Genomic DNA, 25,465 nt, shown 5'->3' on the forward strand with positions numbered 1-25,465 from the left:
TCGTACTTCTCCTTACCTTAGCAATAAGATGCTAAATCCTAATGTTGAGTTTTCATCCAAGTGAAAATGGTTAGTTTAACAATACGTCAAAGCATCATTTTTTAAAATATCTAGGCAGAGTTACTTTGTACTAATCAAGACATAACTTGGACATGGACATGAAAAGAAACAAGAAGACAATTGACACCAGTATAACACGCATACATACCAATACACATACAAATGCAAGTTAAGAACACTAGAATCATATATGACTTAAGACTAGACCAACCTTAAAACATTAGAAGTTCAACTTCAATTTGTTACACACTCTGCCAATGGCCCCAAGACTGCAGAATCAATGATAAAATGTTTTCAAAAGCTGACAATTGACTTGAGATCGAACCAAATAGACTTGCTGAACTATCAAGGAAATTAGAACAACGGGCTAGGAGGATTAAGGATACAGATTCTCAAAGAGTCATAACCAAGGACTTCATTTTCAGAACTAAAAACACGACAGAGTGTCTAAAATCGTGAAAATGAAGTTGAATTTGAGTTACAATTAACAGAAACAAGCTAACCAGGCCCCACTTTAGGAATGTCATAATGCTCAGTTAGATTAGCCAGATACTGGTTGAATTCATGAATCCGATCGCGGTGTGATTTTCTGGCCATCTTAGTTATCCTTTGGAGTTAAATTTTCTCAATTTGCTGAAGATACCGCCTCTCAGCTGGCGTAAGATGGTTATCATACTTAGCAGCCTGAGCTTTTTCATCATCTACGTTTGTCTCATTCATATCCTCGGCGTGATCAGTTGATGCTGCATTATTTCCACCTGACAGCATCCAAAATGAAGAGTAACATGTTAGTCAAAAGAATCTGGGGAATTCGCATTCATGTACGCATGCGAGATTGATCAAAATTAATCATCAAATGTTAGAGAAGAGATCTCAAAATTCATAGCATAATATATGCACAAAAATGTGAAGATTCTACAGTCCCTCCCTCCCTCTCTCACACACTAATGCACCCACGTAGTCCTCAAATTCCTCGCAAGTAAATGATCTATCATTTAAAGAAAACAAACAGCAAATCTTAATCACTCAGTTTGCAATACTCAGAGTCACTAGTGAATGTTCAATACATCATCTGCTTAGGTGAATACAGATATAATATAGCAGGCTGTGAATCACACAGGAGAACAATTGAACAGGATCCTATAACAATCAAACAACCTACTTCCCGCTCGCAATTGAGGACAAAAGTTGATTCAGAAATCTCATCCCAACGATAACAATTATTCTCCGGCAGTTACCTAGACAAAATTGCTACTGAAAAGCTCTTGAAGGTAATATTCGAGCTGGCTTAAATAGTTCAGCGAGTGAGGTTGAATCTAATGAGAGAAGCACCCAACCGGCACAGAACTACTCTTATGATTCCCAATATTGATTTGTCAAACTAAAGGTTCCACTACATATACTCTTCGACAGTAAGCTCCATTCGTAATTTAGTTTCATAAATTGCACTTGATATGCTAAAAGAACAATAGACATAAACAAAATGAAGAAAAAAAATAAAATCGGGAAATATGGAGAAGAAAGAACCTGTTGTTGTGGAATGGCTTTTGTGTTTGTTTTTCTTCTTCTTAGAAATGGCTTTCAGCTGCAGTGGATTCCCCTTCAGCCTCAGCCTCCCTCCAACCACGTTCTCATATTCCGACATTGTCTCCCATCACCAATTCCTAAACCTTCTCCGCAGAGAAGAAATAACACAACGAAACTGCAGGAGTTTCTAGAACCGATTTCTCTAGAACAAGTCCATCAATTAATAATTCAAAAAAAATAAACTAAAATAAAATAAGAGACGAGACGACATGTCGTTTAATCGACACTTGTACTTATTGCCCGGAACTGGTGTGGTGATAGGCTAATAAGAAGCCACGTCACGAGCAAAAAAAAGAAAAGCATATTACCACGTGTCAGCTCTCCAAAACATCATAAGTTTGAGGAGCACCATCGCGTCTGCAATGGCCATTGTCTCGTCTTCTCTTTGTTTGAAGAAACTAATGCAGAATCCATCAACGCTCGCTTATCCAATTCAAACTACCCGCTCAAAGCTTTCTATCATGAATCACACTTCGTCGTCTTCTTCTTCTTCTTCGTCTTCTCTGAGCTTCCAAGTTCCCGCAGACTTACATTCTGATGAAATAAAGCGCATTGCAGATCAGACCTTCCAGAATTACTCTTCAAAGTCCCTTAAGAGGAAAGGTAAAGGGATTTGCATTGTTTGGTTCAGGAACGATTTAAGAATATTAGACAATGAGTCTTTGCTCCAGGCTTGGCTTTCCTCTGACTCCCTTTTGCCTGTTTATTGTGTGGATCCTCGACTTTTCCATACTACTCACCACTTTGCCTTCCCTAAAACTGGAGGTATTATTATTCTTCTTTTTCTTAAAAAAAAAATTGTTCTACTTTGATTAAGATTAGGAAATTCCCTTTTAATTCTTGTTGTGCCTGACCACCAGCATTAAGAGCCCAATTTTTGATAGAGTGCCTGGCCGACTTGAAGAATAATTTGATGAAGAGGGGACTCAACCTCTTTATTAGACATGGCAAACCTGAGGATATCCTTCCTTCTCTTGCTCGTGCTTTTTCAGCTCACACAGTTAATGGTTTTCTCATCCTTATCACGATCCACACCACTTTAATTATAGTACTCACTGAAGATATACTAAATAGTATATCTATCTACTCAGGTATATGCGCAAAAAGAAACATGCAGTGAAGAGCTAATTGTTGAGAGGTTAGTCAGTAAAGCATTGCAGCGGGTAAATTTACCACCTTCTCCAGACAAATTCACCAGCCAGCCTAAGCTACAGCTTGTTTGGGGTTCTACTATGTATCATATAGATGACCTCCCTTTCAATGCCAACAATATACCTGATGTTTATACTCAATTCCGTAAGGCATGATCCTTTTTTCTATTTTGAACTGTTGATATTGGTTCTTGCAAGTTTTCTTTGTTGGAGCTGCATGTGTGTCAGTAACATAAACCACATTCCACAGTCTGTTGAAGCAAAATGCGTCATCCGAGGTTGTCTTAAAATTCCTGTGACTCTTGCACCATCACCTCCTGTTGATGATTGGGGATGCGTTCCATCACTTGATCAGCTTGGCCTTCAGCCCCAGAAGGCAAGATTTATGTTTCATGTGTTCTTAGAAAATGTTTTTCAACCCTCCTATAATATAAGCAGATATATGATATATTTTCTTACTTTGATTAAAGTCTTTTTGATCCCTTTCTCCTGTTAGTGCAGGTTAGCAAAGGAATGAGGTTTCTGGGAGGTGAAACTGCTGCGTTGAGCAGGGTGTATGAGTACTTCTGGAAGAAGGCAAGTGGGAATCGCCCATTATACTTACTATTTAATACATACCTTTTTAGAATGACAAAAATACAGTTGACATAGTTGAAAATCTGTTGTGTTGAGATGTGGACTGCAGCAATTAAATCAGTAGAATTGAGGTTGATGGTAATAACAACATTTTCATGAATGTACATTTTAAACTGATAAATCTGCTGTTTCTTGAGAATTAGATGTACAAAAGAACATGTTCTTAAGGAAATGAGGGTTTGTTAAATTGATGATTATTGATTTGTATATTTTTCTATTTTAGATATATTTTCTTCTATATTATGCATGGAGTTTGTGATAGTGAGCCTGATAACATCAAAATAATGTGATTATCTTTGTATTCTCATGTTCCGCAAACAGGATTTGCTGAAGATATATAAAGAGACAAGAAATGGGATGTTGGGACCTGATTATTCAACAAAATTTTCCCCATGGCTGGCTTCAGGAAGCCTTTCCCCTCGTTTCATATATGAAGATGTTGCCTACTAATCCCTTTTGCTTTGGTTATATCTTCGGTAAACAGTGAATGATCAAATTGATTCACGGCAAGGTTTTGTGTCAATTGCTTTAGGTAAAGAGATATGAAAATGAAAGGCAAGCAAATGATTCCACATACTGGTTTGTATCTCTCTCCCCCTTTCTTTGACATGCATGTGGGCACTTGCAAAGACACTGTTTTCCAGTTTGATATAAATTGATTCCTAGCCTTTCTTTCAATCAGTATTTTGATGTCTTTACCTGAATTCAGGGTCTTGTTTGAATTAATTTGGAGGGATTACTTCAGATTTCTCTCGGTCAAATATGGAAATTCCCTTTTCCATTTAGGTAAAATTTCTCCTTTACTGCCCTATCAATTAAAAACAACAATCGAATACCACTTAAGCCAAAAACCTGCCTTTTCCATAGTCCATTGTTTTTCATCGATGGAGTTCATGTCAATTTCTGTTTGTAGGTGGCGTGAGGAAAGTTGAGCGTAGTTGGAGTCAAGACCAGAAACTGTTTGAATCTTGGAAAGATGGCTGTACAGGGTATGTTGTTTGGCCCTGGATCGTTTCTAAAGTATCAACTGTCTTATATTCAATCTCTAACGTTCTATTATGGATTTTCGTTTCCTTTGAAACTTTCTTGCGCTAGTTGTGCAAGCAAGATCATTTCCATCCTTTTGTTGCTTGTTGGTATATTTTCAGTGTTTCCGTTACATGGATTAAAATGGTTTGTTTAAATGCTCAGAGAACAAGCATAGTTTAGCTTTTTGCTTCTTAGCACTTACCAATGCGTAGTAAGAGTGCAATGCTTATTTACTTGCATTACTGGTGCAAATTTTTTAGGTACCCTCTCATAGATGCCAACATGAAGGAACTTTCAACCACTGGATTTATGTCAAATCGAGGACGACAGGTATTCTGATTATTATATTTTGACATGACATGCACATTTATTTAGATGTAGGTGCTTGTCAGTGATTTCAATTTAAATCTCCAGATCATTTTCTGGTTTTCTTGCAAAAAGAAGTTAAGCAATATCCTTATTTCCACAGATTGTATGTTCATTCCTTGTTCGAGATATGGGTGTTGACTGGCGTATGGGAGCCGAATGGTTCGAGACATGTCTCTTGGATTATGACCCATGTTCCAATTATGGGAATTGGACCTATGGTGCAGGTAAGGCACTCTTCTGCATATGCTGTTGCTTTCTTCTGCGACATTTATCTATATTTGGGTAAAGGACTACCAATATTAGTAAAATAACATATGAGCCTTTGTTTGGAATTTTTAAAAATCTGGACTTAGCAGTTGTTTATCTCTGTGGATTACTCATCCTCTATTCTCTTATGAAGGAGTTGGGAATGACCCTAGGGAAGATCGTTATTTCAGCATCCCTAAGCAAGTAAGAGATTAACTAAGATGATTATCTGCAGCTAATGTCTGACGGGAAATTTATTGAGCTGGCTATGTCACTATTATGTGGTATTGTTTCCTAAGATGCATTTGTAATTTCCAGGCACAGATTTATGATCCTGAAGGGGAGTATGTGGCGTACTGGTTGCCACAGCTGCAAAAACTTGAGAAAGATAGAAGGCACTTTCCTGGAAAATCATATATTGAGCAAATTGTACCTCTCAAATATGGGAACCCTAAGAAGCATGAGGGTCAAGACAGGGGCTTTGCTCCAAGGCAGAGTAATTATAATGCCAGACAGACAAAAGGATTCAAGTCCAAGAGATAAGGGGTACTTTCCAGGATTTCAAGAAGGAGATGGACCGTATATATGCATATTTTTAACAATCTCAGCTTAATTTCAACTGACCTGTTCTCCATAACTTCTAAGATTCCAAACAGTAGATTATAGATTGTAATGTTAAACATAAAGGATATATGTGATAGTAAGGGGTAATTACTGCATACCCTGTCTTTTTTCCTATTGCACTATTTATTTTTTAATAAATTACAATGGCAATTTGCATGCACACCAAAAATTTTAAAAAAGAAATAGTATAAAATTAGATTTAATTAATGTTATTTAAAAATTTGGAGGGAATGATTGCTGTTTGTTTTAATCCAAATGTATTCCTGTTCAGACAAAAAAACTTCATTATCCAGTTTTAGTAAGAAAAAAAATGTGCTTTTTGATAGGTTTGTCGTAATCACTGATTAGGGAAACGGAGTGGTGATCTCTTCTGTTGTGGGTCTGCAGAGAGAGATACCCAAATCAGGTGGCATTTTCTAAAGGCTAATAAGTAGCCACGTCACAACCAGACATCTTATTCCCACGTGTCATCCTTCAAACTGTCCAAGTCTCTCCATCTCCATACTTCCCTTATTTGCCGCTACCCTCTATAAAAAAGCAAAAGCTTTCACTCTACACATGGCCATTCTCTGCTCTTCTCTTCTTTTCAAGAAACCAATTATAAACAATCCACTCATACCCATTTCAACTTTCTTATACCCTAATTCTTTAAAGATGTCTATGATCCGCGTGAATTCTCGTTCTTCTTCTTCTTCTTCTTCTTCTTCTTCTTGTGCCCAGATAGTCCAAGTTCCCGATCTAGACACAGATGCATTCGACCGTATTGCATCCAATGCCTTTGAAAGATACTCTACAACTATGGCTACCAGACACGGTAAAGGTACTGCCATTGTTTGGTTCAGAAACGATTTAAGAATCTTGGACAATGAGGTTTTGTTCAAGGCTTGGCTTTCTTCTGAGGCTGTTCTGCCTGTGTATTGTGTGGATCCTCGACTTTTTCAAACCACTCATTATTTTGGCTTCCCCAAAACGGGAGGTACGTATATGTGGTCGCTTCTTCTTTTCTTTTTTCTTTCTCTCTGTTCTTACTGTACTGTAAATTTGTAATTGGTCATATAAAATTCTTGTGCTTTGAGCAGCATTGAGAGCCCAGTTCATCATAGAGTGTTTGGCTGACTTGAAGAAGAATTTGATGAAAAGGGGGCTCAACCTCCTAATACGACATGGGAAACCTGAGGAAGTTCTCCCTTCTCTTGCTCAAGCTTTCGCTGCTCACACAGTTATGTCTTTTCCATAGTGTGTCTGTTAGTATACTACTCTATCAAGGATTTATAACTAAATGAATTTGTTCAGGTATATGCGCATAAAGAAACATGCAGTGAGGAGGTACATGTTGAGAAATTAATGAATAAAGCACTGCACCGAGTAAAGTTGTCTCCTCCTCCCGACAGCAAGGCCTCTGCAAACACTACTCCCAAGCTACAACTTATTTGGGGTAGTACTATGTACCATATAGATGACCTCCCTTTCAATATCACCAGTTTACCCGATGATTTTTTTGATTTTCGCAAGGCACGCATCATTCCTTTTTTTATGCTGTCTTTTTTTATAAATGCAAGCTTCTAAGCCTTATGTTACAGATTGTTGAACCAAAATGTGCTGTCCGGAGCTGTATTAAAATTCCGAAATCTCTTGCTCCACCGCCTACTGTTGAGGATTGGGGATGTGTTCCATCGATTCATCAGCTTGGACTTGAAGAACAGAAGGCAAGGTATTTCCTTATATATCAGTTTAAAATTGTCCAACTATAAATTGAATATTTCGGTCCCGTTCTACAGGTTAACAGAGGAATGAGGTTTTTGGGAGGTGAAAGTGCTGCAATCAGCAGGGTGTACGAGTACTTGTGGAAGAAGGCGAGTGGAATTTGCTTGTTAAATTTACATTGTTGTTCGGTTAGAGTAGCGAGGAACAGTTGACATAATTGAAAACCTATTACATTCTGGTCATATTAATCTACTGACAGCTTCAAGATTGGCGATAATAACTTAATCTTTATGATATAACTTATCAAGGCAGTTAATTTGCCTGTTCTTGATAATTCTATGTAATTCATTCTCTCATACAAAATGCAAACAGGATTTGGCGAAGACATATAAAGAGACTAGAAATGGGTTATTAGGACTTGATTACTCAACGAAATTCTCTCCATGGCTAGCTCAAGGAAGCCTCTCTCCTCGTTTTATATACGAAGAGGTCTAATCTCTTTTGCGTGGCAGTTTATTATAACGTTTCATAAAACAGTGAATGATCAAAATTATTCATAGAATTTGTTTGTTAATTGCTTTAGGTGAAGAGATATGAAAGAGAGAGGCTAGCAAATGATTCCACATACCGGTATCTCTATCTTTCTCACTTGCACAAGTTCCTAGACACTGTTCTTCATTAATTTTATTGGGAATTTCTAGTTTGATGTAATTGAAGTGACTAGCCTGTCTCTTTGTTGGTATTATCATGTCTTTATCTCAATTTGAGTTTGCTATTTCAGGGTCTTGTTTGTATTGCTTTGGAGGGATCATTTCAGGTTTTTCTCAATCAAATGTGGAAATTCCATTTTCCATTTAGGTACAAGTTCTTCTTTATTATCCCTCCAGTTCAAGTACTGTTGAACGTCAAATCCTTTAAGCCTTGTTGAGTTGGAAAATCATTTAGCTACTGCGTATACTGTTAAGAATCCTAGTGTGCGGTACTCATTAAGTTGCCATTCAATTTCTGTTTGTAGGTGGCCCACGGAATGTGGCGCAAAGATGGAGTCAGGACCAGAGATTGTTTGAATCTTGGAGAGATGGCCGTACAGGGTATGTTGTTTGGTTAAAGAATCATCTTTCTTGTTAGCTTCATAATCTCTTGCCCTTTTAGGAGCATTTTAGCCACCATGATGGGAAGCTTTAAATTGTTTTAGAACTTTTATTAATAGCTTATAGTTGTCGGACTAGATCATTTCCGTCTATCTTTTCTTTTTCTTTGCAAGTGGAAGTGGTTAATTCAAATGCCATGGACTACAAGGAAAGTCATGCTAATTTTTCTGAAGTAGTTTTCAAGGTTTCTCTGCTTAAATTATTAGGTACCCTCTCATTGATGCCAACATGAAGGAACTGTCTGCAACTGGATTTATGTCAAACAGAGGACGAATGGTAAGCTTGTTTTGTTTGAACGTGGGCACTTGCATAATGATAAACAGGCATTCAAGGTGAAGCTTGATTTGGTGGTTGTAATTATTACAGATTGTATGTTCATTTCTGGTTCGGGATATGGGAGTTGACTGGCGCATGGGAGCTGAATGGTTTGAAACATGCCTCTTGGATTATGACCCCTGTTCCAATTACGGAAATTGGACATATGGTGCAGGTAAAAGCATTTTTCTCTACACATTCTTTAATAATGACCATTTATCCATTTTTTAGGCAAAAATGGGAACTGTCAAAATCTAGCCTTTGCTAAAAGAAGTTTGTTTCTGTGAAATGACCACTCATTTTCTGCTCCTTTGTGAAGGAATTGGAAATGACAATAGGGAAGATCGCTATTTCAGCATCCCAAAGCAAGTAAGGCACTTTCCACTTGCAATTTTGTTGAGTTTACTTTCATAAGTGTTATGCGCCATTTACACATTTGTAATTCATAGGCACAAAGCTTTGATCCTGAAGGGGAGTACGTAGCGTATTGGTTGCCAGAGCTGAGAAAACTTCAGAAAGATAAGAGGCACTTTCCTGGAATGTCATATGTTGAGCGAATTGTACCTCTCAAATATGGTAACCCTAAGAAGCACTACGATCAGGAGAGAGCCTTTTCCACAAGGCAAACTAATTATCCTGGCAGACAGGCTAAAGGATTCAGTAGATAGATAGGAAAATTTTCATCACAAACCTAGTTGCCTGCAAAATTTATAGTAGTCTCGTCCATGACCCAACAAACCATATCATGAATAACTGATAATTGAGATTTGTATGTGCTGAGATTAACGTTCCTGGGCTTTATAATTTAATATCATATTGAAATAAAACAACAAATTCAGTACTATGTGCAACTCCTTAAAAGGAGCAGTACATCTCATCATATCTCTAGTTACATATTCAGCCGCACACACTAAATTTGACAAACCAAAAAAATTATAATAATATATTGGGCCAGGGAATATGCCTATGGTATACAAGAATATATAAGAATTACACGCTTTAAGTTAAAAAAAAAAAATTGATTGCTCTTTGACAGCTCGCCATTCAAACTGACAAGTGAAAACGAAGCAGAGAGGAAACTTTGTTTCCGGTATAAAAGGTGTGCTGACAAGGCAGAGGGCAAGCTAGTTGTTCACTTGATGGATGTTTAGCGCCTCAATTGCCCAAGGCATGATATAAATTTCAATGTATATCACGATCACCACCATTTTCTAAGAGTTCAGCTTGTTAACAGCTTGGCGAGATCTCAGCTGCAAGGCAATTTGAGCAATGACTTTATGGCAGATGCAGCAATAAACGAAAAAGGGGAGGGGGGGAAGAAAAGAATCTGGTAACAACTAAGTTATGAGGTCTACATTTCCAAACTACAGCGAAATGATCCAAGAGTTTCTGTTTCCAGGTTCTATGCTCTCACAACAAATAACAAAGCAAGACATAATGTTTTAGCCCAATATTAAGAGGCCCCAAGAAATAAAAAATTATTGTTTCCGTAACATATTGCAAAAATTTAATATGAATTACAAAACAAGCGCATACCTGATTTATATACTTTAGTTGCCGTAGAACTTCACCTGTTTCCAACTCCTACACATATAGTATAAAAAACTATATCAAATACCATCAATTAAAATGCAACCAGTAATCAATGAAAGCAAGAATTCACCTGGGGTACAGCACAGTCTGAATGGAAAGGGTCCCAGGTGACAGAGCAAGAACAATCCCATTCATCAGTTTGAACTTCAGAAAGAGGTGCCCTGTAACATCATCACTATAGTGTAAGCTTAACATATTTAATAACCAAAAAAGTACTCATAGACATTCATTGGGTAAATAAAAGGAAAAACAATTGGACATGAAAATTACGACGTACACATTGCAGGGAGTTGCCACATAAAGACAAAATTACGTACTGATGTTTATCAGTTGATATTACATGATATATGGTTCATTTAGAGGAATAAATTTCAACTTTAACATATACAAAATAATTCTACCACCGAATCAGCAGTCTCTAGCACGATTCCGTTTGACAAGAAATGTTTAACCAACAACAAAATAATACCAAGTTACACATATTTAGCCTCCAGCGGTGCCCCAAAGTACACTTTAAAGTTTTACCTACGCCACTTCCGACATTTGGTTCCTTCAATAGGTTCTCCTGTTTCATCATAGAGGACTTCTTGACATTGGAGCCAATTACTCAAAGAGTTGAGCTTCAGATGCTTATCTATAGAAGATCCCTGAGAAAATTATCATTTTTCACAGTGGGGCTCAGTAAACTTTTGATGAGAAGTCTAAATACCCCCACACCCACCTACCCAATGCATCCCCAAAGCACACCCATCTGAGAAGACAAGGAACACATTACCGAGTGCATTGAGTACAAAGTCAAAAAGTTCTGTATAACTGACCTTTGCAAATGCAGAAAGATTGCATCATGTGATTATTCTTTTGAAGCCCCCTTCAAGAATTATTAAGCGATAAAGTAAATGCATTCTTAACTATTATTCGTTGTCATACTCTTCGAGAAATCTATATTAGGTTGAGAAAAGAAAGCCCTAATCTATCATGTTTGAAAGATCCCTTACATGCAAGCCCATTGTTTCTGATGGATCCATTTTCAATGGCTCACCAATGCAATCAAAATCCCTGCAGAAACATAAATTTAGAGAACAATCAGATAAAAGATATGCCCACTCATTTCTCCATGTAAGAAAACTAAGTAAGGATTTAGCAGCCACGAACTAACATGGAAACATTTGTGCTTAGAAAATTCTTGTAAGTGGCAATCTCTACTGATGGCCAACTTCAACAATTAACCAGTACATTTTGTGGTTCCTTGTAATATTAGGGAGTATACTACTCACACAATGGCTCCTCTACCTAACACTCCAAAATTCAACAAAATTTAGTTTGTCCCTCGATAAAACAGCCCAATCAACTGCCCGCGTAGATATAAAGCTTTTCCACAAATCCTTCTTAATCGTTTCATCACAATACTCCTACCAGTAAGTTTAATTATAATATTAAGAAGATGCAGCGCACTAGGTGTAAATATCCAGTGAAGTATGCGTTGTTTAACAGAAAAAGAAAAGATACATAGGAAATATAAATAAACAATAAATCGGAATTGAGAAATACAGATAAAACATACTTGGAAGTTTGATCAGACCACTGAGGAACTGCTGCTTGGAAAGAATCGCCAACTCTGACGCGAGAAGTATATGTGTCAGGGTACTTCAACATGGATGCTATTCGACCCGATTTAAAATAAGCAAGTCCATTGCCCCAGCTGATTTTTTGTGATCTGAGAAAAGAGGCCTCCAATGAAACTCTGTCATGTAAGTTGGCACAAAATTGACAAAACCAGTCATCGATGGGCAACATCTTAGTCTTGGAATTGCAGCAAGATACATGAAATGCCCCTTCACAATGATCACAAAGCAGCATGTTTAAGGTATCATCTAAAATACCACATAGATCGCAGTACTGGAAAATGGTTCTATCCTTGCTAATCCCTGCAACTTCAGCGGGAGCACCACTGCTGATAGGGCAATCTCCTACAAGCAGGCCATGACTCGTGAGTACAGAAATGCATAGATCTCTTTCTGAGAAATGTTCACCTAAAACCACCAGCTCAGAATTACCGACCCTCTCTTGCAAGTTTAATGTAACTTTTTTATCGAGGCTTGCTGACGGCAAGTGAGAGCGAGCAGACTCATCGATGCTGCTAATGACTTCTTTATGTTTTTGAACAGATACTGTAGGGGCTGGAACACCACTACCTGACTCATCAACTGTATGGTCACTATTAGTCTTTACAAGACCGCTTCTGAGTGTATCAATGGGTGTCTCATCCTCAACTGCAACATACTTTTCCTGGAGTTTTCTTCGCTTGCAAATCCCATTAGATCCAGGCTCGTGCTGCGAGCGAATCACCCAATCGCACAATAGATTATCTTCATTCCCGTGATTGGAGGCAAAAGGGAGAGCTGCTTCAACTCTACCCGGGACCAAATTCTTCGTTAACATATTTACCACAAGCCGGTTGCCATTCTAACCTAAACACAAACACGTTCAGAAGTCCACCTCTACTGCCATCTGAGAAACACAGGACAAAGTCAGCAAAACGGTTTCATATAGCAGACGGCTCCAAATGTTGGATTGCCAAAAGAAAATTAGAATACACCAGTACTCAGGGGAGCAATAATAAGGAAAAGAAATTAAATTATTTGGTACATAAGGGAGAAAGAAAAATAGGAATTGGGAATTACCAAAATCTGGAGATTGGTATTTTGGATTTGAAACAGCAAAAAAGCCTTTGCAATTTGCACGTAAATGTAATGTAATCTCAACCCGCGCATGAAAATATTTGTTCAATTATTAAAAATTCGGGCGCCTCTATTTCCCTCCAAAAACTTAATTCAGCTACGCGCCATAACATATTTTCTATTATTAAAATCGAAAATTTTCTAGGGCTGTTGTTTGATTGATGAAATAATATATTTGCTAATTAGATTATCAGATTTGTATGTATCTATTTGATTTAATATTTGTGCCAATTAGCATAAATTGATTATAGACAATTTTTCAAGTTATGTCTAGTTTAAATGAACTGAGCTTATGTGTTTGTTTATTAGAATTTTGTATCTCTAACGGTAGATTAAATCCTAATAATTTGTTTATGGTTATTTATTGATTAGAGAACCAATCAAAAAATTTATTTTGACTATTAGAGTTTATTAATAGCTGTGACTATATGAATTTTATCATTTGCATAATGATTAATTGTATGAATCAAAACTTATTTATTTCTTTAACCATATGCTTTATTTTATTTATTTTAATTTGCTTTGCTCCCTTATTATTAATTTATTTGAAAATTCTTTTTATATAATGCTCATTTATGCTATTATTTTTCCTTGAAAAGAAACCAACCTAATCTTTCTAGATACAACCTTGCTCATAATTATATTGTCATGAGTAGGATTTTTAATTTTTATTAGATTAAACACCTATCATAGAAATATGTTTACAAATATCATAAGTAAAATAACTAACCTTAAGTTAAAATCTATTTAAATTAATTTTTAAAATATTAATATTATTGTTAAAATTGATAATAAACGCATAAATATAAATAAATTAAGTTAGCTCATAAGTTATTTAAAAATTCATTCAAAATATTTGGTTCACACCACAGCTCAAGCTACGCATGTAATTTATATAATTAGTTTTAAAGATTTTTAGTACTTATTTTAATAAACTCTTGATTCCAATTGGCCTTTTTATATTAGCTATTCTATTAAATTCAAGCCTTATCGAGTTTGTCTAAATTTAATTGAAAAGATATTTATGAAAATGGCCAAAAGTAAGGATAGATAAGATAATTTTAGTTAAAATTGGATTATATTCTGGTAAAAAATAAAACACATATATATTAATATCATAAAAAATATATGTCTAAATGAACTTTGATAGATTTAATAAAATACATAAAAATATTAAATTAAAATATTAAAGTTTAAAGATGAAAAAGATATTTATAGATATAGTTAATCGGTCGTGATAAATGAAATAATTTTGTATTTATCATTATATTTTTTTATTAATATATTTTCCTTTCACAATTAGATATTTTTTGAAAAATTGAGCCAATTTGAATTTTTCACTTTATAAAAATAATTATTTTTTCAGGAAGTGATATTGTTGGTTTTTTTTTGGTCAATCTAATAAAATTATCAATGAAATATATATTTCAAAGATGAGCAAACATCTCGCGAAAGGGTTATTATAATTTTTTATTGTAGAAAAGATATAATTTGACAAATTCGATTTCAATTCAGTTCTGTTATCACTGGCAGCAATATTTTACCACGATAGCATTATTTAGCGAGGTGGAGTTGTTACCGGTTGTTTAATGGGCTAAGGCCCGAAGATGTCGGGCTAGGTTAGGGTGTCCATCTCATCAAACGAAGAGCAGCGACGGAGGGAGGCGAAGAGAGGGAGAGAGACAGAGTTGAATCGCTTCTCCAAATTATAGATGGATTGATGGCTTTGGTTACTGTGAACGAGACAGTGACTTGAAGAGATTGATTGAATTGCGGAAATACAAAATGGCTGCTGTGAGTTAACCACTGTATTTTTTTCTTTGTTCCCACTGATTACATGGTTTTATTTGTTCCTGACTGATTTTTGTTATTGTTGATTTTAGCTGTTAATATCATGTGGAGAATCATCCGCATCATCACATATATTTCTTCTTCGATTATTGGACCGAGCTATGGACACCATCAAGCACCATACTGCTCAGATATTTGCCAACATTTTCTGCCGTGAATCTATTATAGATCCAAATGCAAGGTATCTCAGTCTATTTCGTCTTTCCTTTTCTCTTACAAGTTAGAAAATAGTTCGTTTTCATTGAGATTTGGTATTGAAATCATGGATTATACATTTTTATTAATTTTTCTTTCTGCAGTTATTTTTTTGACGATATGGTGAAAACTCTTAGTAATCGTTGCCGCTTAAGAAGAGATAACAAGAATCTCAATGATGAAGACGATCCGCAAGTGGTTTTCAATGTTTTGGATGCTATGCTTAAGGGTAGTTTGGAACGCTTGAAATCAATGAGGTCGGCTTTTTTACTTAATTGAAATTAGGAAGGATATTTCTCTTTATATACATTGAGTAAAAGCATATCCTAGTAATATTGCTACTCAGAAATGTGGTTACTGCAAATTTACAGTCTAGTTTCTTAACAATTTCCATCCTGTTTGTTTGATATATTGTTATATGCGAGTCCTCATTTATATGACATTCTGTTGTTTTTGGCTTTAAGTTTTGCAGGGAAAGCATAGGCATATCATCCGTGAAGGTAGGCCTTGCAGGGCGATCTGTGGATGTTAGTTATGCTGGACATGCATCTCTAGTTAGGGATTTATGTTTGGCGGGCAAGTTGGGAGCTGCTCTATGGCTTAGGAGAAAACTGTTACATAAAGGTTTTGTTCCCGATATTCTCACACACAATTTTTTGGTAAATGGACTGTGCAATTCTGGGGATTTGCAGAAGGCTGATTGCCTTATCAAGGAGATGTTAGAAATAGGCCCCTCTCCTAATTGTGCCACTTTTAACACTTTTATAAAGGGTTATTGTCTTCTAAATAATGTTGACAAAGCTCTCTATCTTTTTTCTAGTATGTCTGACAGTGGTGTCAAGCCGAATAGGGTTACTTTAAACATACTCGTGCATGCTCTTTGCAAGAGAGGCCTTTTGGAGGATGCCAAGAAACTTCTTGGAGAGCTATTAGATGATAATGAAAAAGCAAGAGTAAATTTAATTACTTCAACTATACTTATGGATGGCTGTATCAAGAATGGGGATATGGTTCAGGCCCTTGGAATTTGGTATGCCATGTCCCAAAACAACACTTTAATGGACTCTGTCGCATATAATGTTCTTATCCATGGATTCTGTTTGACTCGAAACATGAAACTTGCATATAGCTACTCCTGCGATATGCTCAAAAGAGGATTGCTACCGGATATCTTTACATATAACACTCTCATATCTGGTCTTTGCAAAGCAGGAAAGCTCTACGAGGCTTGTTACATCCATGATGTAATGTTGAGAATGGGAGTTGCCCCTGATCAGATATCATACAAAATTGTGATTCAGGGCCTATGTACACGGGGGGATGTTCTTAAGGCCAATGAGCATCTTCATTGTATGTTAGAGAAGTCGATGGTACCTGAGGCTCATGTGTGGAACCTTATAATTGATGGTTTTGCGAGATGTGGAGATTCTGCTAATGCATTTTCCATTAGAGATCAAATGTTGTCATTTGGTGTTGTACCAAATGTGTTTACCTACAATGCGCTGATTCATGCACAAGTAAAAACTGGAAATATTGTTGATGCATATTCTCTAAAAAAGATGATGCTTTGTCATGGGCTTTTCCCTGATGTGATTACATATAATCTTTTGATTGGTACAGCTTGTAATGCAGGGAGAATTTCAATTGCAGTTCAGTTGTATTATGAAATGCTGAGAAGTGGACATGAACCAGATATAATAACCTACACTGAGCTCATTAGGGGTCTTTGTATGAGGGGTAACATGAAGGAGGCAAAGGAACTTTTTGCCAAGTTACAGAATACTGGCCTTACGGTTGATCATGTTCCTTTTCAGCTACTTATCAAGAAGTATTGCAGAATGGGGGAGACTGATGTGGCATTTGACCTCTATCAGAAGTGGCTGACCAAAAGCAGAGGAGTCTTTCTTTAAGTCACTTTTGTGCAGTGCCAGAGCAGCATTTCGTTTGCTAGTCATAGTTCTTAAAATTGACTGACAACTAGCACTTCTGTCTATGAGGAACTTTGAATTTTGCACATGCTCTGTGTGGAGGTATGCTTCTCATTTGATATTTCATAAGAAGTTTTTTTTTTGGGGGATAATTGTCTTTCTTAGAGATTATTGGAACGTAAAATACTTTTATTGCAACCACAATTCTCTTTTCCATACAGTTCTCTATACAATGCAACTCATCGTATCACTACCTGTTAAATTGTGGGCTTTTGGAAATCTGGGATATTGTGTAGCACATTCAACTTGCTGTTAACATTAGCAAGGAACAGAGCTTTGGGTTTATCATATTTGTTGAAGCTCAGTAGCACTGTTTGGAGCTCAACAAGAATGAAGACTTTGTACTGCAAGCAGCTGCAGATTACATTCGCCAACAAGCAAACTACACCCTACTTCAAGTATCACCCTGCTGCTTCTGAGAAGCATGAGCCATGAGGTACTTAATTGAGTTATATATTTTCAAGCCTTTTGGGAATTTTATTAATTTGTGTTCCTTAAATCAATGCTCTTGGTTGGAAACAATAAATGTTTGAAAGAACTTTATTCAATGACTTCTATCATTTATAATGCAAGGAGAAAGCTTCACAAGAACTGTAGCAGTATAGCACCTTGAGCATGCATCTTAATAATTTTTGAAGTCTAGCAGTCTACTTTTCGAAGTTATGAATGACCCTTGGTTTTGGTTTTATCAGAAGGTGAGGATTTAAGTGATGTTCTCACCAGTTTAACTTGTTCATCCCATTGTACAGACGATTGTAGTAAACAATTGAATTTATCTTGTTGTAATTTTGCGGTCTTACACAGCAGGGTTGTGATGCAACAAGATGTGGGGATCATTAGCATGATATTTTCGCGACGCCATATCCAAAAGAATTGTCTACTGAAACTAGTGTACCCTTTCGAAGGTCTAATATTGGAGAAGAGTCTCGAGGATTCGGGCACTGCAGCTTCTCTGCAGTGCCCATGCTTATGTTTGTGGAGGAAAAGTATGTGTGCTCCAGTTTTTAGATTGGGCATTGCTGAAGAAATGGTGAGCCATTTTGGGGAGTTATCTAATTATGTAATTTGGATGAATTGGCAATTGCTGTAGCAATCAACTCTGTGCATAAAAACGAACGTGAAACAACAAACTGGTGTGCAGTGCAAGTAATGATGTGCGTTATTTGAAAAGTGTACTGCTGTGGAAGTAACGATATGCAATTGCTTCGAGCCTTATTCAGATATTGGATGAGAAATCAAGCATTGCATTGTTAATGTGTATTTCATACCCAGGGGCATTTTTAGGCAGTAGATTTATCTGAGAGTAAAGTCTTTTTCTTTTTTCCCATAATAGTATTGGATGGAAATCATCACGGGCAACTCTTGTAAAAGGAGGATCCATTAATTTTTAAATGTTGAAAAAAGAAGTATAAATGGAAAAAAGAAATCCAATTTAATTATAATTTATAACTCAATACTTTTGGACTCGGAGGTTTCGAGTTAGAGATAGAGATTTTTTTTCAAGTTAATTTTTACGAAGTAAAAACAAAGGTCCATCTAAATCTGTTTTATTCTTCTAATATTAAAAATGAATATAAACTAATCATATATTAATAAATAGAGCTTGGTTCTAGATAGTTGACATAGAGAGGAGATTTACATAATTTTATATATATTTGCACAATTTAATTAAGGTTACAGTTATAAATTGTTACAGCAAAATAGAAAATACAAATTTTAGGTAAGCATGCCCTTTCGAATGAGCTTTCTAGCTCAGATTCTGTACCCCAATTGTCGTTGTAATTTGTTTCTTTTTTGGAAATGAAGGAGTTATCTTTGGGAAACAAAAAACAACGAATTTCTTTTTTTAAAAAAAAAAAGAATAATAATAATAAGTGTACCAAAGAATAGATGTAGTGGTATATACGGGACGTTGTGACCGTAGAGTTGTAGTAGTTGACAAGGGAGGGATGATGTGTGTGCATCAAACAAAAGGAAAGTAAAGGAGAGACCAGAGAGCAGGAGCAGCAGCAGCGAACCAGCCAAGGCAGTTAGCAGCTGTTATTACAATTACAATTACAATTACAAAGTAAGATGTCTGTAGCAGCAGAACAGGAAGGAGGTGAAGGGCAAACCCAAACAGAGGGAAAGTGGCCAGGATGGCCAGGAGACAACGTCTACAGGCTAATTGTCCCGGTGGCCAAAGTAGGAAGCATTATTGGTCGTAAAGGAGAACTCATCAAAAAGATGTGCGTTGAAACTCGCGCCCGCATTCGCATCCTTGATGGCCCTCCCTCTATCTCTGATCGCATCGTTAGTCTCTCTCTCTCTCTCTCTCCTTTCTTTTTCACATGGAATTTTAAAGTTTAATTTGCAGTTTCTGATTTCTCGACATGTTTACCATAAACCCTAATTTCCGACACTTTGCCCATATTAGCAATTCGAACTTTTTCGAATTCCATAACATTCTTAATGTTCTTAGCTTAAGCTAACTAACACCTTCCTCATGGGGTCTATTTTTTAGCTGTATCGATTCCTGTCTTAGCGTTACTATCAGTATCCACCATGACACACTGTCGGAGCTTTCTTCAAGACCAAATTAAAGCCCTCTTTTCAGTGCTCTCAAACTTCAGCTCCAGCTCAACTTGCTTAAAAAAAATAAAAGAGTTTTGCATGCATATATCATGCTCCCTTGACCTCTAAATAAAATATTTATTTTCTTGTAATTGTTTCCCTTGCATGTCTGTATTGCAACGAATTCATATTTTCTGCTAAACCATAAGCAATTATCAAACTGTTGTAATTTTAGCATGTTTGCCTTTAGGTTTTGATATCTGGAAAAGAGGAGCCAGAAGCCGCACTGTCTCCTGCAATGGATGCAGTGTTAAGAGTGTTCAAACGTGTTAGTGGTCTATCTGCTGGTGAGGCTGATGCAATGGGTTCAGCTGTTGCTGGTGCTGCATTTTCTTCAGTAAAGTTACTAGTTGCGTCTTCACAAGCAATTAATTTAATTGGAAAGCAGGGATCTACTATCAAATCAATACAGGAAAGCACTGCTGCTACTGTCCGTGTTTTAGCAGAAGGTGTGCCTCTAGCAGTTGCCATCTTTTTTGCTAAGCAATTGGGTTTTACTGCTTATTGATTCCTTTTTCTTTTTCCTTCTGAAAATTGCACAGGCTTAATTACAAAAACTTTGCACTTCTTAACCTTTTTATCCATTTATTTCAAAATTTGCAACCAAATACATAGGATTTCAAATTTTTTTCAGAAACACTATATGACAAATTTTTTTTTTTTTTTTCAAATTTTGTGGCAAGTGTTGATGCAGCAATTTGCTTGTGCCAAGAAAAGACTTGCTGACTGAGGAAGGACACAAACAATGTGCTTTGTGCCAAAACGTGTCATTTTTCCATTGTTCGAAGCTTAAAGAGTCCGATTTACCTATTTTTCTCCATGTTATCTTTAAATATAGCATCCTTAGAATTTGGAACATTCCATAACTTCTCATCCTCAACAAACTCGCATTTATATTCTTAAACTCAACATATTCACTCGCTCTTAATTTTTACATGAGATCAATTGATTTATCAGCACAGTACAAAGCCCATAGGTTGTGATATATTGAGGCTAAACTTATTGTAATTTTGTATTAAAAGTTTATTACTATAAAATGAGGAAATCTCTATGTTTGAATTGAGAGGTTGCGGTTAAGAGATTAACAACGACATAGTTGGAGTTTGACAGCAGCGGCATAGAGGTATAATTGGAATTAAGAAAGAGGTAAGGTCTGGCATTGACAAAGGGCAAGTGAGAGCCATAGAAGTTTTTTTTTGTTGATGTGGAATACAAATTTTCTAGAAGCGCTAGCTGCAGCAACGCTGATTGATTCTGATAAGCTGGTTCCACTAAGGATTATATCGAATGTCATTGGGTCTATTGGTGGATATGCAGTGCTTCTGTCATTGGCATGTGAGAGTGAATGGCCCTCCATGATGTAAGCAAAACACAAGGACCATCTCTGCAAACATCCCTAGTATATGAATAAGAAGTTGAAGAAGTAGAAGATTGTCTTATTCTTTCTAGTTTGTACACCTTTTTCTGTTCATAAATCAATGTCTTTTGGCACAAAATGCATCCTTTGGTGCTTCTTGCTGAGTCACTAAGTTTTTTGATGACTCACCATTTTTTCCGACTCATCAATAGTAACTTGCCACATCAGCAGTCTCACTGTGAAATCTTGGAAAATTTGAAATCTTATGTATTTGATTTCAAATGTTGAGAAAATTGGATAAAAAGGTTAAAAAGTGCAAAATTCAGGATTAATTAGTAATTAGGCTAATGGCACAAAGCATAATGGCCTATGTTTTTCTTGTAGAGGAAGCACCTTCATACGCTACTTCAGATGAGAGAATTGTTGAGATACACGGTGAAGCTTCAAAAGTTTTGAAAGCATTAGAAGGGGTAATAGGGCAGCTGAGGAAGTTCTTGGTCGATCATACTGTTGTTCCTATATTTGAGAAAACTGTAAGTTTGAATGTTAGAATCAGAAAGTTCTTGGCTTGATAGAGTGAAATCATGAGTTAATTATTAGTTTGTTGCAGCACAATGCGATAATATCCCAGGACCGATCTGCTGATGCTAGGGCTGATAAAACTCAGCCTTCAATCCCTTCACTCACTGCTCTCCATTCAGCTCCTGCTCCTCAGGTTGGAATTGGTTCTGAATACTCCCTGTCCTTGAAGCGTGATCCTTCAATTTATGATCGTGAATCACACCTTGACCAAAAAATCCCGCAATCTGGATTGTTACTCTTTGGGCAAGATTCTTCACTTGGCGGATTACGTCCAACAGGACTTGGTCGTGCCGCTGCACCTATAGTTACTCAGGTTTGTTTAATCAGCCAGTAATTGTTATTAAACATGATTTGAAGTTTTTGGTTACGTCAAGGTGACTGAATGGCTATAGGACTTTCTTCCATATATGCTTTTATCGAGAAAGGCCCATCAAATGTATTAGAAGATTTCAGGATCCTTTCTCAAAGGACTTGCAGTCAGGAAAATGACTAGAGATTGTATGCCTGTTGCAATACCATGTCTGAGGAGGTGAATCTTGTTTCGTTTTATTAGGTTTTTCAGTTATCCTTTTTGCCTTTTCTTTCGCAGTGAAAGAAGCCCTAGATTGCAAGTTTTGACTTGATTAGATGGAGGAAATTGACTATGGGAATGGGATTAGCTCCCTTTCACTTTCATTGGAAGAGATGTTAGACTATATGCAACAAGTTCATAGAGAAGTTTTCATTCTGCATCAGTTTCATCTCCCTATATCATTAAAGATCTTTTAGAATATTCATAGATATTGGTACCAGAATCAGGGGAATATATGTAAGCGGAGTTTAGGATTACATGTTCAAATATCATACATGCTTTGTCATGTTTGTGATTGATCTTGATAAATTAATTCATTCAGATGACACAAACAATGCAAGTACCTCTCTCCTATGCCGAGGACATCATTGGGGTCGGAGGATCAAATATTGCCTACATTCGTCGTACTAGTGGAGCGATCCTTACTATACAAGAGAGTAGAACACCTGATGAGATCACTGTAGAAATTAAAGGCACCGCCTCTCAGGTTCAGATGGCACAACAGCTTATTCAGGTAATTGCGATTATTCTTCATCTGTTTGTTTTAGTTTATTTTTATTTTTTTTCCGACAATTTGCCAGATTGTGGCAATTTGAATATGCATGTGAGCACCTAAATTAAATTCATGACAGGCTTTTTGGCTGATCTTTTATTTGAATCTAGCTTCCTATGTTCTCCAGGAAAAGATAAAAGAGAAAAGAAAAAGGGTAATATGCTATTTTCACAACCCTAATTGCTAGGGTCACAAAGGGTAATATGCTTTTGGCCCTGTCAATTAGGATAGTGGAAATAGGTTCACCCTACTTTATGAATTATTATAATATCTTATAAGATTTGGTGATTTCACCCTTTGGATATATAGTTGCCTTTTTTTTTCATGAGGATGAATTGTCTATATTCTGTTTTGCCTTGAAGCCTTCTTTCATAACATAGAAAATGCAACGGATTGGTTGTGATTGTATGACAGCTTTGAGTAAAGTGTTAAGCATTCTTGTTTGTAGGAGTTCATTAGCAACCAAAAGGAATCAACACCAGGTATTTATGGGAAGATGGACACGGGATACAGTTCGTATACACAAGTAGCAGAGAGTAGCTACCCTTCATCATCTTTTGCTTCTCATATAGGAGGTTATGGATCCTCTAATTTAGGAGGGTATGGATCCCCTGGCCTAGGAGGTTATAGCAGTTACAGATTTTGAATGTCTGTGTGGAAAGCCAAGCCCCTTGTAATGTAGGACACATGTTTTGATGATTATCGGAATTTTGGTCATTTCATTTCTTGATAGTTGATAGATATAAATAAATATTGTGACTTAATTGACTTTGAATAACGTACTGAAGAAATGGTGGAGATTGAGGACAGATTGGGATGAATCTGTTTTATGGAACAAAATATATTGGTCCAGGCTGCCTTGTTTAATTCAGAGGATCGAAAGGTGGTTGTAATAATGGTGTTACATGGCCATTCAAAGGCTTCTCTAAAACTATGCAAAGATAGAAAAGCATGGGCAAAGGGTCAATTTGGCTCCCAAAATTGAACTTTTTCAACTAATAGGCCAGAGTTCAAATTGGGCGTTTGTTTGTCGAAAAGCATACGCCATAACTTGCAACGGACTTACGGACAAAATAATTAAGTTGTAGACAGTAATTAAGCTGTAGAAATTTCCTAGAAATAATGCAATAATAGTATGACTTTTGGAAAAGGAAATGAGCTTCATAAAGAATTCAAATCAGACGCCCTTGCTAACATGTGATGTGAGCCGTCTGTTTCGCAGATCTTTTGGCAAAAGCACACTTAACATTTATGGAGACTGACTGTTAATAATAAAAAGACAGTCTTTAATTAACACTAACAGGCTAACATGTCATCGCATTATATCATAATCTGTGCATCAGATGACACCGTAACGCTTCCCTTATTCCCATAAGTTGAGGCGAGACAGAACCTGGAAAGACTTCAGTTGTTCTAAAAACACCCAATGCCCTTTTGATTCTGGAATATTGCTTAAGCCTCAACATTCCATGAAAAAAGGCTTTGTCCATTGATCCTGCATTATTGGCATTGCATGAGGAGAAGGAAGTGCCGTTGGTTAAGGAAGTTTCAACTAAGGATTCTGAGTTTTGTACCTGACTGTTCCACACCACCTTAGCATTTCCATTCCTCCGTACCAAATCATGACACCATCACCACATTAATGCTAATCTGTCAGCATCCACAATTGTGACTTATGTGAATATGTACTTCTAGAATTAGAAATCATGGAGAATTATCTTATTTCAATTAGGGTATATATATATATATATATATATATTTAGAGAGTGTTGGCTTTTAATGTATATGCATATTCAAAGATTCTCATCTACACACTATTGGGTAAATAATATAATACTATTGTAACTTTCTTATACAGACAGTAATTGAGTTGTAGAATTAGTAATAAATGAAACAATTAAAGGAGTTGTATATATATATATATATATATATATATATATATATTGACGTTCAACTACTTTTTGAATATTTTGCACCCCTTTTAGAAATAAAATTATCCCACAACTTCTCTCCTCTGCTTCTTTTTCTTGCTAACTTACCCAAACAACAAATACAAAGGTTGTTTAAATCACAGTAGTTTTGGCAAATAACACACTGTTAAGGACGTAACGATGAGTTTGAACAGCAGCGGTCCTTTATTATATTTTGAAGTGTTTGACAAGTAGCATGCCAGTCATGAATCTTCAACTTGATCGATTAGGGTTTTCATTATTTCTAGAGAGTCTTCTTGACAAATGCCTGTCAACCACTTCTCCATTAACCCTAACACAGTCATCCTGCAGGAATTATTTTGAAATTTGAACAAGATATCAAACACGTCTTTTTTAGTCGTCTGTGTGGAGTGATCGAATGATCGTCTTAATTTTTTCCCTATTATTTGCATGAATCCATACGAAACCTTATTTTATACTTTCACAATAACAAAATGATTTAGAACTCTTACCTGACTGACTTAATTGATTCCTAGCATGAATCCATCGGAGCCAAAGTTAATTTATATTTATATTTATGGTGCTAATTAAGTCGGATCTCTAATTATTTTCATCTATATG

At 36.3% G+C, this 25,465-nt stretch overlaps 5 protein-coding genes and 1 pseudogene across 9 annotated transcripts; 4 read left to right on the top strand and 2 right to left on the bottom strand.

Moving 5' to 3' along the window:
* Positions 1-251: 251 nt before the first annotated feature.
* Positions 252-1,815, bottom strand: LOC8282074 (annotated as a pseudogene).
* On the top strand, positions 1,784-5,814 carry LOC8282075 (cryptochrome DASH, chloroplastic/mitochondrial). Of its 2 annotated transcripts, none has more exons than XM_015724644.3 (13): positions 1,784-2,412; positions 2,508-2,647; positions 2,739-2,948; positions 3,049-3,174; positions 3,300-3,374; positions 3,756-3,872; positions 3,967-4,013; positions 4,144-4,220; positions 4,348-4,423; positions 4,724-4,793; positions 4,933-5,056; positions 5,233-5,282; positions 5,397-5,814. In XM_015724644.3, the coding sequence occupies exons 1-13, from the start codon at positions 2,010-2,012 to the stop codon at positions 5,619-5,621; spliced, it is 1,740 nt and encodes a 579-aa protein (XP_015580130.2). In that variant the 5' UTR covers positions 1,784-2,009; the 3' UTR covers positions 5,622-5,814. The 2 variants fall into 2 exon arrangements, with proteins under 2 accessions (XP_015580130.2, XP_048227584.1); XM_048371627.1 differs by having other exon boundaries at positions 2,532-2,647.
* A 397-nt stretch (positions 5,815-6,211) lies between these two features.
* On the top strand, positions 6,212-9,716 carry LOC8282076 (cryptochrome DASH, chloroplastic/mitochondrial). The gene is made up of 13 exons (XM_015724670.3): positions 6,212-6,678; positions 6,782-6,921; positions 6,996-7,214; positions 7,283-7,408; positions 7,481-7,555; positions 7,779-7,895; positions 7,990-8,036; positions 8,188-8,264; positions 8,422-8,497; positions 8,764-8,833; positions 8,924-9,047; positions 9,192-9,241; positions 9,322-9,716. The coding sequence occupies exons 1-13, from the start codon at positions 6,261-6,263 to the stop codon at positions 9,538-9,540; spliced, it is 1,758 nt and encodes a 585-aa protein (XP_015580156.2). The 5' UTR covers positions 6,212-6,260; the 3' UTR covers positions 9,541-9,716.
* A 132-nt stretch (positions 9,717-9,848) lies between these two features.
* On the bottom strand, positions 9,849-13,259 carry LOC8282077. The gene is made up of 7 exons (XM_002527931.4): positions 13,147-13,259; positions 12,027-12,973; positions 11,461-11,521; positions 10,991-11,112; positions 10,536-10,626; positions 10,409-10,456; positions 9,849-10,122 (listed from the first exon to the last, which is right to left on the bottom strand). The coding sequence occupies exons 2-7, from the start codon at positions 12,902-12,904 to the stop codon at positions 10,084-10,086; spliced, it is 1,239 nt and encodes a 412-aa protein (XP_002527977.2). The 5' UTR covers positions 12,905-12,973; positions 13,147-13,259; the 3' UTR covers positions 9,849-10,083.
* A 1,390-nt stretch (positions 13,260-14,649) lies between these two features.
* On the top strand, positions 14,650-18,679 carry LOC8282078 (pentatricopeptide repeat-containing protein At5g24830). 4 transcript variants are annotated; one of them, XM_015724664.3, is made up of 7 exons: positions 14,650-14,997; positions 15,087-15,235; positions 15,354-15,506; positions 15,722-17,279; positions 17,399-17,673; positions 17,811-17,932; positions 18,042-18,679. In XM_015724664.3, exons 1-4 carry the CDS (start codon positions 14,989-14,991, stop codon positions 17,157-17,159), a joined length of 1,749 nt encoding a protein of 582 aa, XP_015580150.1. In that variant the 5' UTR covers positions 14,650-14,988; the 3' UTR covers positions 17,160-17,279; positions 17,399-17,673; positions 17,811-17,932; positions 18,042-18,679. The 4 variants fall into 4 exon arrangements, with proteins under 4 accessions (XP_015580150.1, XP_015580151.1, XP_015580152.1 ...); XM_015724665.3 differs by having other exon boundaries at positions 18,045-18,679; XM_015724666.3 differs by lacking the exon at positions 17,811-17,932.
* Positions 18,680-19,072: 393 nt separating this feature from the next.
* Positions 19,073-23,691, top strand: LOC8282079 (RNA-binding KH domain-containing protein PEPPER). Its single transcript, XM_002527933.4, has 6 exons — positions 19,073-19,529; positions 20,041-20,299; positions 21,592-21,740; positions 21,818-22,102; positions 22,683-22,874; positions 23,362-23,691. Exons 1-6 carry the CDS (start codon positions 19,311-19,313, stop codon positions 23,557-23,559), a joined length of 1,302 nt encoding a protein of 433 aa, XP_002527979.2. The 5' UTR covers positions 19,073-19,310; the 3' UTR covers positions 23,560-23,691.
* The last annotated feature ends 1,774 nt before the right edge of the window (positions 23,692-25,465 follow it).

Source organism: Ricinus communis, chromosome 3 (assembly GCF_019578655.1).
Source record: "Ricinus communis isolate WT05 ecotype wild-type chromosome 3, ASM1957865v1, whole genome shotgun sequence".
Lineage (NCBI taxonomy): Eukaryota > Viridiplantae > Streptophyta > Magnoliopsida > Malpighiales > Euphorbiaceae > Ricinus > Ricinus communis.

Coding starts and splice junctions, on each gene's coding strand:
- LOC8282076 (XM_015724670.3), top strand. CDS start 6,261: ATGGCCATTCTCTGCTCTTCTCTTCTTTTCAAGAAACCAATTATAAAC. Junction 8,498..8,763: donor TGGAGAGATGGCCGTACAGG/GTATGTTGTTTG, acceptor TTAAATTATTAG/GTACCCTCTCATTGATGCCA. Junction 8,834..8,923: donor TGTCAAACAGAGGACGAATG/GTAAGCTTGTTT, acceptor TAATTATTACAG/ATTGTATGTTCATTTCTGGT.
- LOC8282075 (XM_015724644.3), top strand. CDS start 2,010: ATGGCCATTGTCTCGTCTTCTCTTTGTTTGAAGAAACTAATGCAGAAT. Junction 4,221..4,347: donor AAATTCCCTTTTCCATTTAG/GTAAAATTTCTC, acceptor TTCTGTTTGTAG/GTGGCGTGAGGAAAGTTGAG. Junction 4,794..4,932: donor TGTCAAATCGAGGACGACAG/GTATTCTGATTA, acceptor TTATTTCCACAG/ATTGTATGTTCATTCCTTGT.
- LOC8282077 (XM_002527931.4), bottom strand. CDS start 12,904: ATGTTAACGAAGAATTTGGTCCCGGGTAGAGTTGAAGCAGCTCTCCCT. Junction 10,627..10,990: donor AAATGTCGGAAGTGGCGTAG/GTAAAACTTTAA, acceptor ATGATGTTACAG/GGCACCTCTTTCTGAAGTTC. Junction 10,457..10,535: donor CAGACTGTGCTGTACCCCAG/GTGAATTCTTGC, acceptor CTATATGTGTAG/GAGTTGGAAACAGGTGAAGT.
- LOC8282079 (XM_002527933.4), top strand. CDS start 19,311: ATGTCTGTAGCAGCAGAACAGGAAGGAGGTGAAGGGCAAACCCAAACA. Junction 19,530..20,040: donor CCTCTATCTCTGATCGCATC/GTTAGTCTCTCT, acceptor GTTTGCCTTTAG/GTTTTGATATCTGGAAAAGA. Junction 22,875..23,361: donor TGGCACAACAGCTTATTCAG/GTAATTGCGATT, acceptor TCTTGTTTGTAG/GAGTTCATTAGCAACCAAAA.
- LOC8282078 (XM_015724664.3), top strand. Junction 15,236..15,353: donor ATTATAGATCCAAATGCAAG/GTATCTCAGTCT, acceptor TTCTTTCTGCAG/TTATTTTTTTGACGATATGG. Junction 15,507..15,721: donor GAACGCTTGAAATCAATGAG/GTCGGCTTTTTT, acceptor TAAGTTTTGCAG/GGAAAGCATAGGCATATCAT.